Source organism: Heloderma suspectum, chromosome 2 (genome assembly GCF_057233095.1).
Source record: "Heloderma suspectum isolate Gila_16-S chromosome 2, 16-S_ref, whole genome shotgun sequence".
Lineage (NCBI taxonomy): Eukaryota > Metazoa > Chordata > Lepidosauria > Squamata > Helodermatidae > Heloderma > Heloderma suspectum.
In genome coordinates, this window is record NC_139459.1 from 97,739,049 (window position 1) to 97,758,361 (window position 19,313).

The following is a 19,313-nucleotide window of genomic DNA, read 5'->3' on the forward strand; positions in this document are numbered from 1 at the left end:
GATGTATGGCTCCTGAAAGTAAGGCTGCCAGCAGAGCATCAACTAAAGCAACCTTAAGTTCTTCCATAATTGGCTGTGGTAAGGAGTAAAATGTTTGAGCTATGCTAGAGCTCCTTTTGGCTTGGCAGGGGGCCTTCCCTTCAGATTAACCAATTTTTCAAAGGAGGAAGGAAAGTTAGCAGGCTTAGGATTAGCAGGCTCACTTCTGAAAGGCTGCTTGGTTGTTTCCTGAAAAGAATTAATGTTCAGCGAAACTATAGCTTTGGACAGAATAGAAAGAAAATCATCATCGTTAAATAATCTTACACTGGAAGGTTCATCCACTGTCCCAGGATCTGACCGTTCACCTGAACATTCATCTAACAAAACAAGAGAATCTGAGTCAGAAGGGTGCTCAGGCAAGATTCCCTTTGACTTATGTCTTCCCTTGACCGTGACACGAGGGTCGGGAGAATCAGGGGCTGATTCAGCAGAAGAATCTAGTGGGCAATCTAGTTTTATCAGGGATCTTGGAGTGCTTGGCCTCGTTAGTTTTTTCCTTTGGCTGTGGAGAAAGAAGAAGAACTGGAGGAAGGAGTTATTTCCCTGCGTTTTCACATCCACTTTGCTGATCAGAGAGCTGAGCCAATTCCCTTCTAATGGCCTGTTGAATTGTTTTTAAAAAAGCCTGATCCTGGGGAGGGAGGGGCTGTTGTTCAGCTGAATCTCCTGTGGGGAGAAGGGGACACCTGGGGGGTGCTGTGCCTTCATATTATCCCATGGAAGAGGCTGTATTTGCAAAATGCAGATTGTACAATCCTGGGAAAATGAAACTGATTTTTGGTGGGAAAACAATGGGTGTGTCCCAGCTTCCTCCCGCTCCCATAGCCCCAAGGAGTGTTTACATGCCCTCACAAACTCCTCCAGATAGACGTCTGGGTCAGCCTCTTCCAAGGCAGGAACTATGGAGAGGGCATGAGATCCTCCAGTTCCACAAGGGCACTGCTCCGAATTGCTGGTGTTTGCAGAGCTGTGGTTGCTATGCCTGGACGCTACTGGCCCTCTCGCAAACTCGTTATCGGAGCCAGGAGTGACCGACCGTCAGCTCCGCAAAGTTGAGCGGGGGTGGTGCCTTGTGACTGGCAGCTGGATTCCAGACGATTCTGATATGCCTTACCGGAGGCACCTTTTCTCTTTTCTTACCAGATTTGGAGCTCTTCTTGGAAGGTGATGCCATCTTGTGGTGAAAGAGCCAGAAAAGGGTCAGAAAAAGGTTTCTTTTCTTTTCTGCTTGTTTGTTTTTAAAAGAGAGAAAAGAATAAACTAGAAAAAGAGAAAAGGTAGAGGTAGAACAAGGATTGAAAGGAAAAACGAGGCCTGGAAAAGGAGATTGTTGAGGAGAGATAAGAACAAGTCCTGTCCCAGGCAAAGGCAAGGAATGAACTGGCTGGGAGGAGCCACAGAGGCCCAGGATGTCTCCTTCACACCAGATGGGAATCTAACATATCTCAGGGAAGTGTCCCAAAACAAAACATCAAAATAGGGGCACAGATCAGCTTCTTTGAATCAATTTTCATTTGAAAAAACCCATAGGGCATTTTTTATTCTCAACACTTTACATTGGCTGGGACAGAAAAGCACCCCAATGTTAAAAACGGATATCTTCAGAAGTCTTATGCCCCAGGTGTTTTTTATTTATAAAAAGAAAATTGTTCCATGGTAAGTGGCTGAAATTTGGGAACGTTGTTTACTACTGAGCAGAGGACAATATCCTAGAAGGACTATGTTGTACATCTACTTATGTGTAAATTCTACAACAAAAAGTACATCCAGTGTGGCAGTTTTGCTCCATACACTGGTGAACGGTTTTTTAAGATGTGTGAAGGAATATATGCAAAAGATGAGCTAGAAGTATGTGCAGAACGTTATCTGTAAGGCAATTCATGCCTAAATATTTTCTCAGAAATAATACAGTGTTGTTTATATAAAACATCCTCCCAGAAGCAAGTTTTAATTTTTTTATATATATATTACCATTTCTTGGCATTATTGTGAACAGGAACATCTGGCCTATACTTCCTGTATGGTAAATTTCGGGTCATCATATCGATTGATTCAAGGAGCTCCATAATACTGAAATACTGCAAGAAAAGAAATGCAAAATAACACTTACCATTTGTACAGAGGATCACTATAACAGAAAGCAAACTACATATTATCATGTTATTTGTAGCCTGAAAGGATTGAAGCATGCAAAAATATACTGCCAGTAATGTATTTGATTCAGACTTAATATTCATTCCTGACCAAATAGGAAGAACCAGCACTTTCAGTCTTCCTCGGGTAACTATGAGCTGGTGTGCATGTAACAATAGCCCATGGGTTGTTTAAACCATGGGTTGTTGGGCACAAGAGGGAGCAAGTGAACGCATTGCCTCTGGCGAGTTCCCTGCTTCCACTTTCAATTAACAACCTATGATTGCCTCATACTTATGTTGTTAGGGTGCCACCTGGACACTTAGAGGTTAAAAAACCCAGAGTTAACCTATGCTTTGTTGTTGGGTTATTTAACCCACAAATTGGCATTATGTGTGAACTGGGTCTATGTCTTCAGTGGACAAGTGCAAATCTGCAAAAAGGATTTTGGACTGTTAACTATTTCATCTTGATGAAAAAGGAAAGAAAACACTAAGTATTAATAATATTGTGTAAAAATAATTTCAGCAGAGGACAAAGAAGAGGACATCCTCTAGAAACCCAGGTTAACCAGCTCCCCAGATCCTAAGTAACTGACCACAAGATAACAACTGGGGGAAACAGACTTACATTGACCGAGTACATGTAAGTTTGGAGAAAGATCCATTTTTCTAACTCAGTGAAGGAGGGCACTTGAATGTTCATAATCAGTGTACATCCCGGATCAGCAAAGTTAACCTGGCACTACACAGTGAAACTTTCATCTCAAAAGAGCCAGTGTGGTGTAGTGGCAAGAGTGTTGGACTGGGACTTGGGAGATCCGGGTTCTAGTCCCCACTCGGCCATGGAAGCTCACTGGGTGACTTTGGGCCAGTCACACACTCTCAGCCCAACCCACCTCACAGGGTTGTTGTTGTGAAGATAAAATGGAGAGGAGGAGGATAATGTAAGCTGCCCTGGGTTCCTTGCAAGAGGAAAAAAGGCAGGGTATAAATGCAATAAATAAAATAAATTAAAAAAGGAGGGCTCTTGCAGAAGCAGAGGTAGAGAAGCAAGTCTTTTCTTTCTCTCTTACTTCTGACCTGTTTTATAAAATATTCAATCCTTTGTGCCTGTGTTGTTGGCCAGGCAGTTTTTGCCTGTGCCAACCCTACAACAGTACTGGGACCTGGAAAACGAATGGATGGACGCCTTCCTCCTGATTTTTAATTTTCCTCCTTTGGGGCTCAGCAAGGTAGCTCCTCTGAGAGCTTACCCACTATGGAACAGGATCACGGCCAAGTTTGACTTGGAATCCACATGCCAGTAGTTCAGCAAAAGACTTATAACAGCCATTCCCAGGGCAGACTAAAGGCCAAACTAGGCATGGCATTATTCATGTCTTTAGCCCTTTTATGGGGGGCTAAAACCCAATTTGAGGGGAAGCTCAAGGCATATCAAAACCTTGGAGTTGAGAAAGGGGAGTTTTAGCTATTTGCCCCCACTGTAGTCCCAATTTGAACAGCGGAGCAGCAGACAGGCTATTTGCTGCAAAGTACATATTGACACAGGAAGTTGCCCACTGCATCTTGCATCAATCACCAGAACAGGGGGAAAACTGCTTTGAGGGTAAAAAAAATTCTTACTCTTTCTACAAAAAGTAACCTTTTTTGGGTTCAAGAGTGGAGCGTGCCTCCAATTGTAATTTTGGTCCCAAGACATGGTCTGAGGGCACACGAAGCAGCCACCTTGTTGAGGCTTAGCAGGTCTGGGTCTGGTCAGTGCTTGGAGAGGAGGCCACCTGGGAACCATGTGTAGCCACCTTGAGTTCCGCAATGGAACAAAGGTGGGATACAAATGCAATAAATAAATAATAAATATTTAAGGGAAAATGTATATCTCAATAATAAAAAAATATGTGAAACATCAACTATATCCCAGAAACAATGCTTTAGGCAGAACAACAACGAAGAGATACTGATGATGCATCTCCCATCAGAACAGCTACCCTTGTCAATTTGCTAAAGCTAAGAATTTATTCCTTTGCCAGTTTGTTAAGATCTCAGGGATCTCTTCACCATGGCGCATAGCATCCACTGGCAGTACTATTATAGTCATGGCGACCCTGATGATCAAGGCAGAGGACTCATAGCCTTTTATAGGGAAGACTATCTGCTTGTTTACTGTACATCTAGTTTCACTTCTTAAGGACCATGCCTGAAGAGTAGCCACAGAGTCCACAATAAGTCTCCTACACCAAAACTCACACTATGACCTGGTTCACACATAATGACAGCCCATGTGTTAAACAATCCATGGGCTTTCAGGGATGAGTGGGAGGGAGAGAGAGAGCTGCCTCCCACAAACCCGCCACTTCCACTTTTACTCAACAACCTATGATTGGCCCGTTCACAGGTTGTTCAGTGTGACATGGGAACCCAAGAGCATCGGATTGTTTAGGGGCTAAAAACACAGCAGTTAATCCTACAACAAACTATGAGTTAACTATTGGGTTGTTTCGCCCCTAAGCAATCCAGTTCTCAAGAGTTCACATGTCATGCTCAACAACTTGTAAACGGGCCAATCAAAGTAGAAGAGGCATGCATGCAGGACGCAGTGCACCTGCTTTCTCCTACTTGTGCATGACAGCCCATGGGTTGTTGAACCCATGGGCTGCTGTTATGTGCAAAACAACCCCCCCCCCCTCTCACACACACACGCTGCGTAAAAGCTTGGAGAATACTACAATGTGATCTCCAGGCTGGGTGTGAAGAAAGCCTTACTCAATTCCTAGACAGAACTGGGACAGTAGGTGGTTAGCAGCACCTAGCTAGCAGCAACTGGGTAAGAAAGGAAGAAAAAGTCTGCTGTTGCTGCTAAGTGCTGATAAATAAATAGATTTTGAGGCTCAAAACAGGAACTCAGATATGAACCTGCTCCTTCTTTGGGAGATCGGTCTGAACTGGCGAATTCTACAGATAATTGAAAGCTGTGACCCTGCTACAGGACTGCCAATCTTCAATGAGAGAATTTCCTAGTCCATAAGATAAACAAGGTTTCTGCAACTCTAAAAATCTCTTATATAAAGTTACCTGTGGTTTATTAAGTTCTATGGTTATTTCCTGAAGATTTACGTTTAGATCTAGCTTTGGTACAGAAAAGTCAACATCAGATCGTGGATTCATGCGGAGCTTGGCTTTAGCTGAAATTGGACGGAATACTAAAAAAAAATAGAATTTTAGAGTAAGTTAGTCAAGGGACAAGTAAATCATGCAACGAATTCATTACTTAATTGCTGGAAGGATCATCTCTTTCTCAACTACTGCGGGAGAAGAAAGCATTCAACAAGCTATGGACTCAGTCTCTGTAATCAGCTGCCTAATCATGGGAATGGTTTTATTGTACCTCCAAACGTAGCCTACGTGAGTAGCGCTCTGGATGGTAAAATGGCCCTGCTGTGCCTCCCCCAGCATCGAGCCAGGATACTGTTGCAGTCGTCTAAGCTCTTACTAGAGAGTGCCAGCCTGATATAGTAGATAGTGTGGAAGTGCACTGGGAAGATGAGGGTTCAACACTACTAAGTGGCCTTGGGCCAATCACTATCTTTTGATCAAACTAGCCTCACAGAGCTAGTAGAAGGATAACATGGAATAACATAACATGGAATAGCCACACAGAACTCTCTGTGGAAGAACTGCAACAATGTGATTAAATAAATATCAGCTGAGCTGACCCAGAGGGGGCATTCAGGATAACCCTCTAGCCTTGCTGTTCTCTCCCACTAGAAGTTCTGGGAGAAAGGAACGTTGGCACTCACTATGAAGGTTTCTTCTTGTTGGTGTTCAGAGGATCCCCAGAGTGCTTCCAGCTAAGTTTTTTTTTTTTGGTGCTATCACCTTGCCTCATTCACAGAATTTTACTGGGGTGGGAAGAGGGAGGGGAGAGAGCAGACAATGAAGTCTTCCACTTGTTACCCTCCCATTTTCCCATTGCTGCTTCCATCTTTTTTCTTAATGCAGAAATTCCATTAAGGGACGAAGATGGAATTGTTGATAATGCCTTCTGATTGATAGTGCTAGGGGCCCTCTTGTCTGGAAGCACTACTTCCTCAAGAGCAAGGATCATGTTACTTAAGCTTTGATACTTTGCCTCCCTAGAAGAAGCCCCTCCCAGTTCTGAACTGGGACAAACTTATGGTGGTAGAAAGCATGAACCAAGAATTAACAACAGATTTGAAATGAGAGAGGAGTCTCCTTGAGAAGTATCTGGTATCCCTGCACTCTGCTGCTGAAAGTCTGTGTGAAATCCAGTGAAAAGAACAAGAATCACTAAATATAAGGGCAGGGCCTGGAGACCCTCTACACATCAAGAAACATTAATGGTAACTGCCAACATTCTTTTCTCTACTGGTGTAGGAGTGTCTCCAGGCCAGGATACGAAAAAGCAGTGTGATAGGTGGGATGATTGGCTGAATCGTTATGGCAAGAGTACTTTGTCTAATACTCTCCGGGTAAAGTCTGCCTCTGAAAAGTCATAGCTATCTAATTTGTAGTGTTTTATTAATGTATTTCTGAGAACCAGGTAGTGTCCTGGCAGATTTCAGGAGGTGCATTTGTTGACAGAGCTACAGCCCTGGCAGAATGTGCCATGACATTGAGTGGAACAAGAATAGTGCAATGCAGGATTTCATCCATCAAGCTACAGTGGTTTGTTGGGGAGGAACCATGATTGTGTTGATGCTAGGTGGATCATTTCTCAGAACCAGGGTCTTTTTGGCCAGAACAACCGATACCTGCTCCCTTCCAGTTTTGTTTAATACCCTCACAAGGAGTTGCTAGGAAGGCAGAAAGGTGGGGGACCATGCTGACATTAGCCATCTGCGATTTCTGCTCCTTCTGTTGGAAAACTGGAAAAGTACCTTCGATTCTTGAAGTTTATGGAGGAGACAAAGAGGCTTATGCTGATGTAATCGAAGTGACTCTGAATCACTTTGAATGTAGTTAGATTGAGATGCCATTCAGAGGGGCTGAGGCCCTGGCAGCTAATCCAGTCCAAGGTGCTGGGAAGAGCTAGATGTATTGCATGGAGTTCCAGCCAGCTGATCATGTGTTTGGACTCCTATGTTCACCAAGTTCCCTGAACTATGTGGTCCATGCAGTGGGCTCCCCACCCTCAAAGGTTCACATCTGCAGTGAGAAGTACTTTGGAAGGGCCCCTTGGGAGACTCCACTGGCAAGACTGTTGGATTTGAACCACCATCACCATTGATCTAGTGTCAATGGTAGTTTTCAATGGAGTTTTTTTGGCCATTTCATTCTGGAATGGAAGTAGGTATCACTGTAGCACCCTGGAATGCAAATGATACCATAGGACAATCTCTATGCAGGAGATACTGAGGCCCAGAATGTGGGCCAAAGTAATCACTTTCTGGTGGACAAGAAGAGGTTTGAAGACCATCATGATTTTCTGGGCCCTTTCCTGAAATAGGAATATGTGTCCTGTGTCGATATCTATTGTGGCTCCTGGATGATGTATCTGCAAGGATGGTTGGAGATTACAGTTTTAATGGCTGATCAGAAAATCATGAGTGTGTATGATAGAGACTAATTTGGAGAGAACATGTACGACATTTTGATTATGGAAAAGTCTGGAGGACTGGGATTCCTCTGTGAGAGTCCTCTGCTGACCCCTTGCCTTCTTTATCTGAGAGAAGGGTGAATTCTGTATAGTTTTTACAGTGCTGGAAGGCATTAGTAGAGACACTGTACTTGCAGGCAATATAAGCAGATGGGGAGAAACAGGAGGATGAGGAGGAACCCTTAGCACTTTTGTGGTTGCATTTTCTTCCTCTACTCTTATGCAAATGCACATAAATACAATCTATAATGGTTCTCACTTTCTGAATGAGCTGAGCATCCAGATTCGTTGCATAAAGGTTGGGAATGGAACTATTCTGGCAAGATAGGGTCTTAGATGCAGACCTTAACTCATGAGAAGAAAAACTTTGTGCAGTTGGCTGGAGAGGTGAGGAGCTATTATCAGAAAAATGAATCTCTGCTGCCATAAGATTATACAATAAGTGTCAGGAGCGCCCTAGCTGCCTCTTGCAGTCCCCACCAATAGCCAACTCAGGACATAGACAACGAGGATTCTTTCCGAGGCTTTATTCCTTTATGACTCTTTCAGATACTAATCACTAACGACTAAGCAAGGAACAGCACTGGGGAAAGGCAGGAGAGTAGCCTAAGCTCCAGGTAAGGCAGATGGTCCCCGTTTGAAGGGGAACCATGGGAAGACTCTGAACTTATGGGCTAAGGAGAGATCCTCCCTCTTTCCCTTGGGTCCTCGGGACGCAACTGTTGTTTGAGCGCCAAACGAGCAGTATGCCTCCTTTCGGCGCCCTCCATCTGTCGTCGCTCCCTGAGTCTGCGCTGAGCGTCCAACAAGCCCCCCTCAGGCGCTCTCTCACTGCCAGGGTCACTATCCCAGGAATGCTGGCAGGAGGAATCTCTGCCAGCTGCTGTGCTTGTGAGAGATGAGTGAGCTCCTCTCCCATGGATTGCTGTTCCTCCTCAAAATCAGAACTGCTCTGGGGCTCTATGGGCTCAGTTTCCACCCTGACATCATCCCCGCTCCCATGAGGCCCCCCCTCGTGCTCCTCCCCAGGGGCCCTGGGTTTGTGGGGGTACAGCTGGTGGAAACGCCTCAGCAGCAACAGAGCATGCACATTTTCCGCAGGTTCCCAGGATCGCTCATCTGGCCCATACCCCTTCCAGTCCACCAGATACTGCAGGCGGCCACGAGAAAGGCAGGAGTCCAGAATCTCCGTGACCTCAAACTCCTCCTCCCCCTCCACCAGCACTGGCGGCAGGGGGGAGCTGGCCGAGCGATGAGGGTCACCAGAAACCAGGGGGGACAGCAAGGACCGATGAAAAACAGGATGGATCTTCATGGAGGGGGGGAAAGCCAGGCGAAAAGCAACCAGGTTAACCTGGGCCATAATCTGGAAAGGCCCCGTGCAGCGAGGCACGAGCTTCCTTGCGGGCGAGTGAGAGGGGAGGTATTGGGTGGACAACCAAACCCAGTCCCCCAGTTGCAGAGACGGACCCGGCTGGCACCGCCGGTCTGCAGAGGCCTTGTAGGCTGTCTTAGCTTGCTCGAGGGAGTCCCGTAAGTGGTGGTGTACCACTCGCAACTCCTCTAAAAACTCATGGGCCGCTGGCACCGAAGAGGGAGCCAGGGTGGACGGGAAAGCCTTGGGGTGGTAACCAAAATTGGCAAAAAATGGAGTCTGGTGGGTGGAAGCATGGCAGGCATTGTTATAAGCAAATTCTGCGAGAGGCAGCAAGGAAAACCAGTCATCTTGCTGGTAACTGACATAACAGCGCAAATATTGCTCCAGAGTCGCATTGCTGCGCTCGGTCTGACCATCCGTCTGTGGATGGTGGGCGGAGGAAAGACGGAGCGTCACATGGAGAAGCCCAAGTAGCTCCCTCCAGAAATGGGCAGTGAATTGGGCCCCCCTATCCGAAATGAGACCCTTGGGCCATCCATAGAGCCGGAAAACATGTGCCAAAAAAAGCTCCACCATCTCCCTGGCTGTGGGCAACCCAGAGCAGGGGATGAAATGGGCCATCTTAGAAAACAAATCCACCACCACCAGAATAGTGGTCTTACTGTGTGAGGGAGGCAAGTCAGTGATGAAGTCAAGGGAGAGCAGTTTCCAAGGTCCTGAGGGGGTAGGCAGGGGGTGAAGCAAGCCTGTGGGCTTGCCTGAGGGGGCCTTTGCCCACTGGCAGGTTGGGCAGGACGCGACATAGGACTTGATGTCCCGACACACACGAGGCCACCAAAAATCCCGCGTCACTCCGTGCAGGGTCTTGGCGAAGCCAAAATGCCAAGCGGTGGGGGAGTCGTGGCACTGATGGAGGACCTTCTCGCGGAGGGGTCTAGAAGGCTGTCAGGGTGGACACTGAGCCCATAGAATCCCAGAGTAGTTCTGATTCGGAGGAAGAGCAGTCACTCCTGGGAGAGGAGCGCGCCCCTTTTTCCCAGGGCCCGCAGCTGACAGAGATTCCTCCCACCAACATTCCTAGATTAGAAAGCAGTCCAGGGAGTGACCCAGCACCGATAGCAGACTGGTTGGATGCGCGGCGCAGATGCAGAGAGCGGTGCCAAATGGAGAGCGCAGAAAGGAGGAGTAGCACCCGGTTGGCGCTCAAAGAACGGTTGCGCCCAGAGGATCCAAGGGAAAAGGGGAGGGATTCTCCCTAGTCCTTATATTCAGGGGTCTGCCAGTAATTGCCTTTCAAACAGGGACCAACTGTTCCAACTTAGGGCATAGGGATGCTGCTACTCAGATCTAGTTGCTACCTGTAGAATTGTTAAGTTGTAAAAGAAGAATAAAGCTTTGAAAAGAATCCCTTTGTCTGCGTCTGGACTTGGCTACTAGATTAGACTGAGAGAGCCCTCCAAGGAGCCCTTGACAAAGGCACATAGACCCGGCCGGAATGGTAAAGCAGGCCACCTCGCAAAGAGAAGGGGGTAGAGTGGGGGGGGGCAGAGGCTAGCCCCAATTCCTCCACTTTTGTGCAGACAAAAGCATCCTGAGCCTGTTCAGAGTGAATAAGCTCCTCCCAAGAGCGAGGTACCACAGCTGCCGCCAGGCTCTGGGGGGGAAGAATCGGGGGGGGGGATTTCCCTCACCCCCTGGCTGGAGGTCAGGCTTACAAGAAAGAGCATCTGCCTGTAGGTTGTCGGAGGCCTTCACATGGCAAATCTTAAGGTGGAACTGGGGAAAAAAAGCGACCACCTAATCTTCCGCTGGTTTAAGGCACAGGCTGTCTGAAGAAGTTCCAGGTTGCGATGGTCGGTTCTAACTTCAACTGGGTGCTGTGCCCCCTCCAGAAGATGACGCCAGGTCTCCAAAGCAGACTTGATGGCCAACAGTTCCTTCTCCCAGATGGTATAATTCCTCTCAGACATGTTCAGCTTCCTGGAGTGGTAGGTGCAGGGTTGCAACCCGCCACCCGCCCGATCTGGCTGAAAAAGCACAACCCCCACCACAAAGTCAGAGGCATCAGTTTGCACTACAAAAGGCTTCCTCGGGTCGGGATGTAACAGGATCGGCTCAGAACTAAAAAGCTTCATAAGTTCCTCAAAAGCCTGTTGGGCAGATGCCTTCCAATGAAAAGGAGATTTCCTCCCCTTAAGGAGGTCCGTGAGAGGAGATGTCAGCCGAGCAAAGCTGGGTAGGAACTTTCTGTAAGAATTAGCAAACCCCAGAAAACGTTGCAAGTCCTTCTTGATGGATGGAGCCTGCCAGGAGAGGACAGCCTGGACCTTTGCAGGATCCATCCTGATACCGTCAGCTGAGATAGTCCAAAGAGGTTAGGTCAAACGCACATTTCTCCAGCTTGGCATAAAGATGGTGCTCGCGGAGGCGCTGGAGGACGGCGGATACATGGTGCTGATGGGCATGGGGGTCCTCAGAAAATATAAGTAAATCATCAAGATACACAATGAGGAAAGTGTCCAAATAGTCCCGGAAGATGGCATTCATAAAACGCGAAAACGTGGGGGGGGGGGGGGCAGGCGAGCCCAAACGGCATCACTAGGTATTCACACGCTCCGTACCGGGTGCCAAAACAGGTCTTCCACTCATCCCCCTCCCGGATGCGAATCAGATTGTAGGCGCCACGCAGGTCCAACTTTGTGAAAATCTTGGCTCGCCCCAGGTGCTCCAGCATCTCCGGTATGAGGGGGAGGGGGTACTTGTCTGGGATCGAGACTGAATTTAACACTCTGAAGTTGTGCACCGGGCGGAGTTCTCCCGATTTCTTGTGCACAAACATGGTAGGGGCACAGGCAGGGGAGGAGGAGGGCAAATGAAGCCACGTCTGAGGTTTGTGTCCAAAAACGCCCGCAGAGCTCCAAGTTCCGGCTCCGACATCGAATACAGCTGGCCAGCGGGGATGGTCACCCCAGGAATGAGGTTAAAGGCACAGACAAAAGGGCAGTGAGGGGGGAGCTGGTCGGCCTCCTCCTTGTCGAAAACATCCCGAAAAGCCGCATACTTCTCTGGGAGGATCACGGTAGCTGAAGAACTGCCAGAAGCAGACAAGGAGGGGGAGGAAAGGGTTAAGGCCTGGGCTGAGACTGGCGCCTCCGTCGGGGCGCCCGGCAGTAAGGAGACACAAGCTCCACTGCTGAAGCCCCCAAGAAATCTGAGGATTATGCTTAGAGAGCCAGGAAACACCCAGCACGATTGGGTATTGGGGAACCTTGGCCAAGTGAAACTGAATCTGCTCAACGTGGGACTGGGCACGCAGAGTGAACGGAGCTGTAATCCGGGTCACTGCACCTGAAGAGGACACCAATCAGTGGTCTCCACTGCCAAGGGGGCAGGAAGAGGCAGGGTAGGAATCTTGTGGAGGTGAGTGAATGTTTCATCCATGAAACTGGTCGTAGCCCCAGAGTCCATTAAAGCTAGGGCCTCCCCCCCCCCCACTGGGAGGAGCGGAGGTGAACATGCAATAGCAGATGGGAGAGGGGGTTGCGGAAGGCACCCACCTGGTGGGGAACTGATCCCCACACTGGAGACCCCCAACAGGCTTGGGGGGCAGCCTAGTCAGGCCTGGGGGCGAGGAGGAGGAGGAAGGAGAGGAGGGGGAGGCAGTGGGGCTGCGGGTCTGGCGCGGCAGGTTTTGGCGAATGTCCCAGCTTTCCACACTGAAAGCATCAGTGCTCCGTGCGCCGCCGCTCTAGTTCCTCCGGCGGCAGTGGGGCTCGGGTAGCTCCCCGCTGCATCGGGGTCTCCTCTGCCCCCACCGCAGGGGGTGGGGGAGGGGGCAGGAAACGTGGGGGAATGGGAGGAGGGAAATATCGGCCCCCGGCACCCTGCCGGGTCTCCCAGCGCCCCTCCAGCCGACTACCTATCTGGAGGCAGGTCTGGATGAGGTCCTCCAAAGTAGGCGTGCTAGGCATGCGTGCCAACTCATCCAAGATCTCGTCGTTCAAACCGTCCAAAAACTGAGCCACCAGCGCAGCATCATTCCACTGTAAATCCTGCATCAGCAAGCGAAAAGTTGTCGCATAGCTGGAAACTGAGTCCTTGCCCTGCCTGAGGCAACGAATCTCCCGAGAAGCCGTCTGCATGCACAGGGGGTCGCCAAAAAATCTGGCCATCGCTGTCATGAAACCTTGATAGTCCCTGAGCAGGGGGTCATTAGCAAGAAGAAGTCCCGAAGCCCATCTAGCTACCACACCTGAAAGCAGGTTAATGATAAAGCCCACACGAACCTGTTCTGTCAGGAAATCCTCAGGTCGTAGGCGCATGTACAGCTCCGATTGGGCCCGGAAAATCTGAAAAAGTCCTTTCTCACCAGAAAACTTCTCTGGCAGAGCCACCAGGCACTTGCGGCGGGGGGAATCGGAGGTGGTGGGGGTTGAACCGCAGCTTGCAGACTCTGTACGGCAGTCGTCAGTTGAGCTACTTGATCACGAAGAGCCTGGTTCTGTTGCGCGAGAGCTTGCACCACCGAGTCCATGGCAGCCTCCAGAGGCAGTAGGAGCAGAGAGAGAGAGAGAGAAAAAAAAGAGGAACAGGAACCAAGCTGTCAGGAGCGCCCTAGCTGCCTCTTGCAGTCCCCTCCAATAGCCAACTCAGAACACAGACGACGAGGATTCTTTCCGAGGCTTTATTCCTTTATGACTCTTTCAGATACTAATCACTAGCAACTAAGCAAGGAACAGCACTGGAGAAAGACAGCAGAGTAGCCTAAGCTCCAGGTAAGGCAGTTGGTCCCCGTTTGAAGGGGAACCATGGGAAGACTCTGAACTTATGGGCTATGAAGAGATCCTCCCTCTTTCCCTTGGGTCCTCGGGACGCGACCGTTGTTTGAGCGCCAAATGAGCAGTACACCTCCTTTCGGTGTCCTCCATCTGTCGTCGCTCCCTCTGCGCCGAGTCTGCGCCGAGCGTCCAGCAAGCCCCCCTCAGGCGCTCTCCCACTGCCAGGGTCGCTATCTATCCCCGGAATGCTGGCAGGAGGAATCTCTGCCAGCTGCTGTGCTTGTGAGAGATGAGTGAGCTCCTCTCCCACGTATTGCTGTTCTTCCTCAGAATCAGAACTGCTCTGAGGCTCTATGGGCTCAGTTTCCACCCTGACAATAAGTTGCCCTGTTCTGCTGATTTATTGGGGTAATTAATGCTTTTGTCCTGCATGGCATTATGCTACATGTCAGACAGAAGACTGAAGGCAGAGGCTGAAATTGGAAAATTGCTGAACAGCCACAGCCACTGGGTGAGTCACCCCATCCAGACGCATGAAGGACAGAAGAACCAGAGGTGTCCACCTGGCACTGCCTCTGAAGGCTGAGGGCAGCCACTGAGCCAGGAGAGGATGCTGCCTTTTTTTGTATGGTTGAGGGATTGTCAACTCCCACAGTTCCCTTCATGGCTTGGCAGAGAGGGGACAACTTGCTCTGGGAACAAAACTCTTATGTGCTTTCCTCCTTTGTTTGCAGGCATCAACCCAAGGTGCTTACTAATTATTTATTTGATTTATACCCCCACCTTTAAACCAAGAAAATGATGGTCACACTGGAGCTGAAGACCAGGAAGGACACAAAAAAATGAAAACAGAGACAAATAGAGACAGGCTTATTGTCCTTCCTTCCTTCCTTCCTATCTATCTATCTATCTTATTTATTTATTTCTATACCACCCAATAGCTGAAGCTAAAAGACTCAAGAGAGGAGACCAAGGACAAGTAGTTCTGGTAGAAGTTTTTTTCTGAGACAGAAATAAATTTGTATCTGGCTCCTGAGCAAGACAGGGAAGGAACTGGGAAGTGCTTCTTCTACAGAGGAAAAAATATGATCCATGCCTCTTGAAAATGAAGGAGTAAAGCAGGCCTTGAGATCCTTTCACATCAATAGAGAACCCTATTTTCCTACTGTGGACAGGAAGACCACTAGAAATCAGAAGGGGTATCTTCTCAAGAAGTGGTTTTGATGCCTTTTAACACTGAATATACTTCTGTGTCAGAGGACCAACAAGGCTGTTTGTTCATTTTATACTGAATACATTTCACTGTCACTTGCAGAGTTCAGAAGCCCAATAACAATTATTTCTAACACTTCTTGGTACATATTTATCTTAACTACTAGGTGCTTGTTTCTAGATATACCTTTTTTTTCAAAAGTGAGAGGCAAATGAGGAATAAAGTATAAGGTAACTGTCATATCTGTTGGATACTGGTAATTTGCCACTACAACTTCGCTATTTTTAAAATAATTCCTGCTGCACCACAAGAACGTAGGGGCAGATGGAGAAGAGAAAAACCTTTGCAGGCAGTATGTAACCTATATCCCACTATCTAATGAATGAACTAAAAAAATAAAGAGGCAAGCACAGGAAACTCACTGTAGAGAAAAAATGCACAAAGAAACACTCCCTGAGCTGCTGATATCACAGCAGTCGAAAGAGAACTGAACAGGAAGGTGTTCTTCCAGCCATTTAAGGCAAAAGCACACAGCGAACATTTCATCTTGAGAGAAGGAGATGCAAGCGCAAGCCCCCAGCTAGAGTTCTAGAGCTTTGCTGGAACTACAGAATCCATGTGTGGGACTGCAGAGATCATGAAGAACTTACCAAAACTGTAGCCTTCTGGAATCAAGTTATTACTCGCAACTCCATGTTGTAAGTTACTCTTTTGGGGGGAAAAGTGAAATTTTTAAAAGTTTGAAAACTGCATATTTAACTCCCAGAAAAGTTACAATATATAGTGATATATGATATTGTCAAGAGAGGGTAATCCAAAGAAACACTCTTAGACTGGCCGTCATGCAATTAAAATATAGAAATCCAAAATAATATCTTGCATAACTGTAATAGTTTTGTAACTATAGGATCATGCAGAACAAGCTGTAAAAAGTTTAGGTACATGTATATGTTGCAAAGATGTGGGACTGTGTACTACATATAGATAATGTGCTTGTAGTAAAATGTAAATGGTATCAGCATGTGGAATGGTAATTTCTCCATGTTGGATAAAAGTTTGGATTAAATTTTGGATTAGAACTAGAAGTTAGGCTGGAACAATTTCATATTCAGGCCAGACCACTTAATGCCCTGTTCAAGAATACTTTTCCCTCAGTCACAGTGGGGAACCAAGACCACATGTTATGCCCCCACCCAACCAGTACACCTGTCCCACCTCTGAGGCCAAAAAACATCTATGGGAGTAATGTTTCAGTAAGGTGTACACAAGTAAAATCTTAAATGCCTAGGCTCAGATTACATGGCTGATAGTTTGGAATAATAGTCATGTTGTTCAGGTCTATGCAAAGTAAGATTTTAGGCCTACACATGTTAGATATATGCCCTTGAATATGTTACATGTATCCCCCTTGCCCCTCATGGACATCAAGTGGTCTTGGAAGAGGGAGAAGTGTGTCAAGTGAGTGGGAAGGAAGGTGCGATCTCTTTCCCTTCTTGATTAAATACCTCTTGTCAGTCTACACAGAGAAAACTGATTTCTAGAAGGATCACTTGTAAAGATAGAAGATGGAAACACCATACATCAAATTCAGATATTCCTCTGTAACAAACCTTATTATATAGGAGGGATTTACTACAAGGATCTGGTTGCTTGGGTGACTAGACACATAGGAGGATATGGCTCCTGTAAATAGTTATGTAGAAAGAATATCAGCAGATCTGGCATTTCTCAGCCCTTCACAACAAGCTACGCCTATCAAAAATCAGTTTCCTCTAACTATTAAAGTACAGGAGCCCTGCCCTCTTTTGTATCTTTTCATCCTAGAGCAAATTAAGCAGGGAAATAATTTACACACGATCCTATGCTGCCCTGGGATGAATCTTATGAAGGATAGTAAATCAATGATGTTTGTGAACCGCCCAGACAGCTTCGGCTATTGGGCGGTATAGAAATGAAATAAATAAATACGTTTATTGAGAAGTTTTACTGAGTTCGATAGGGCTTACTCCCAAGGCAGATAGCCCAGGACTATAGCCTTAATGTAGTAGAAGCAACAATATGCTTTAAGCTTGAGGACTTCAAGTCCAATACATTCATAAAATGTAATCCCTACTGAAGAAATTTCATTTGAAAAACCTGAAACCATTTAGGACATTAAGTTTGGCATACTAGATACATCACTCACCAAAGATTCTTTAAAACCACTGTGATAAAACATTTCAGACTTCACATTCCAGTATGCAAAAAAGTTGTCCAATCGAACCAGCTGAAATCAAAATGTTTAAGCTGAATCAACTGAATTGCCATCTTCAATACTTTGGTTGTATTCCATGCAATACTCATATACCCAATATAAATTTTGAGAGGAAAATTCTTCATGAATGCTAGCTGTTGGATTAAATATATGCAATTTTTTAAACATGGTAGTCTATCACTTTCAGGCTGTAATCCTTAAAACATTAATTAGAACTGTTGAAAGTAATGAAACCACGATTAAAGGTGCATCCTTTCATATTAACTAGGTAGATGAGCAGGGGCGGCACACAATCTCCCGACACAGCCCTCTCTTCCCCCCACCCCCCTCACTGGTTGTGATGACAGTGGTGGAAGCCCCTTCCCCCTTCTCTTCCCTTCCTCCACCAAAGCGACAGCAGAGTTGCCAGCCCTCTTCCCCCACCCCTCCAATGATGACAGTAGCAGTGCCTAGAGATGTAATATTTCCGGAAATTTTGAGGCCATGGAAAAACACTGTTTTTTTGTAAAAATTGAAAAATAAGCAATACTTATTTTTTTAGCTCTCTTTACAGATCTAAAGTCACTTTTTTCCTTTAAGACAGCCTTCCCCAACCTGGTGCCCTCCAGATATTTCAGCTTCCATCAGCGTCAGGCAGTATGGCCAATGGTCAGAAATGCTGGGCACTGTAGTCCAAAACATCTGGAGAGCACCAGGTAGGGGAGGGCTGCTTTAGGAACATGAAGTTGCCTTTCTGTTCCTTAAGGTATTTTATGTATAGCTTAGCTTGCTCATAAAAGTATCATATTTTAAAACTTTTAAAAGTAAACTTAGTACATTCGTAATTATAGTCTGAATAGATTAGACCTACATTAAATGACTGCAACAGCCTATACTCTTACTAAAAACTTGAACAGAGGAAATTCATATAAAAGAAATGCATACAAAAGGAATTCGTATAAAGGAAATTAACTGAAAAGGAAGGCTAAAATTTGATACTGGTAACAAAATATAGACCCCAGTGACAATACTAGCAGGACATTATAGCAGGTAGTCTCTTCTGCAGCCTAAAGCTAGCTTAAAAAAAAAATGGTGGATTTTTTGGGCTGCTACAGCAAAAGTTGCAACATTGATCATAATCACTTTGTTATAATCCGCCAACAAATCACAGATAATATCAGAAGTAGGCCAACCTGCTCTTGCTCTTAGAAGATCTCCCAAGAAACGATCCTAATATCTTTATACAAGGAACAATGTCATCTTCCACCTCCCCCGCACCTCACATACATGTCCGCTGTACCAAAGGAGTCCCTTTATACTTCCCCTCCAGGTATGCTGCCAGCAGTGTTTGGAACCAGAGGGCAGTTAAGGCCTTTCTAAGGGCAAAAAAGGTCAATTCTTTAAAATACTGTGATAAGTATTGCTCTCTCTTAAGTTAGCTGAACCATGGGGAAAAGGCTTGACATTGACTGGCAAATACGTTTTCATTAAAAATCTGCCTCAAAAATTCTATCTCTGATAAAAAGTTTATCCTTATGGACCATAAGAGTTTGAGCATCTTCTAGACAAGAGTATGGCAATACTAACCAATTACGAGCCCATCCACCCTTTACAAACTGTTCATTAAAGCATTTCACCAAGTTACTTTCCTCAAAATACATCAGTCTTTTCCTGTAGAGTATAATTGACTTAAAAATTCTTGCCCTAATAGAAGGCAAGTCAGCTTCCAGTCTTAGCAATGGGGAGGGTACTCCAGAGGGGAGTACCAACAGTTCCTTCAAGAACTCATTTTGTATAATCTCAACTACAGGATTAGTCCCTGCGCCCCCATATCTTCACCTCATATAAAAGTTGGGGGAATACTTTAGCTATATATAACTTCCGAACTGGGGCTACCAGGGAGCCACCTTTATATCTCCC

General features: G+C 46.5%; 1 protein-coding gene across 5 annotated transcripts in view; it reads right to left on the minus strand.

Moving 5' to 3' along the window:
- The window catches only part of VPS13A (vacuolar protein sorting 13 homolog A), a 254,743-nt gene that overhangs the window by 201,039 nt on the left and 34,391 nt on the right, over positions 1–19,313 (minus strand). For 2 of the 5 annotated variants that reach the window (XM_084834257.1, XM_084834258.1), the window contains exons 9-12: positions 17,346–17,426; positions 15,811–15,868; positions 5,247–5,374; positions 2,014–2,120 (exon numbers count right to left, since the gene is read on the minus strand). In XM_084834257.1, the coding sequence (XP_084690383.1) occupies positions 2,014–2,120; positions 5,247–5,374; positions 15,811–15,868; positions 17,346–17,426 (374 nt within the window). Of the gene's footprint in view, positions 1–2,013; positions 2,121–5,246; positions 5,375–10,884; positions 10,977–13,455; positions 13,548–15,810; positions 15,869–17,345; positions 17,427–19,313 lie in introns of those variants that run through there. The other 3 variants (XM_084834259.1, XM_084834260.1, XM_084834261.1) reach the window with 3 other exon arrangements.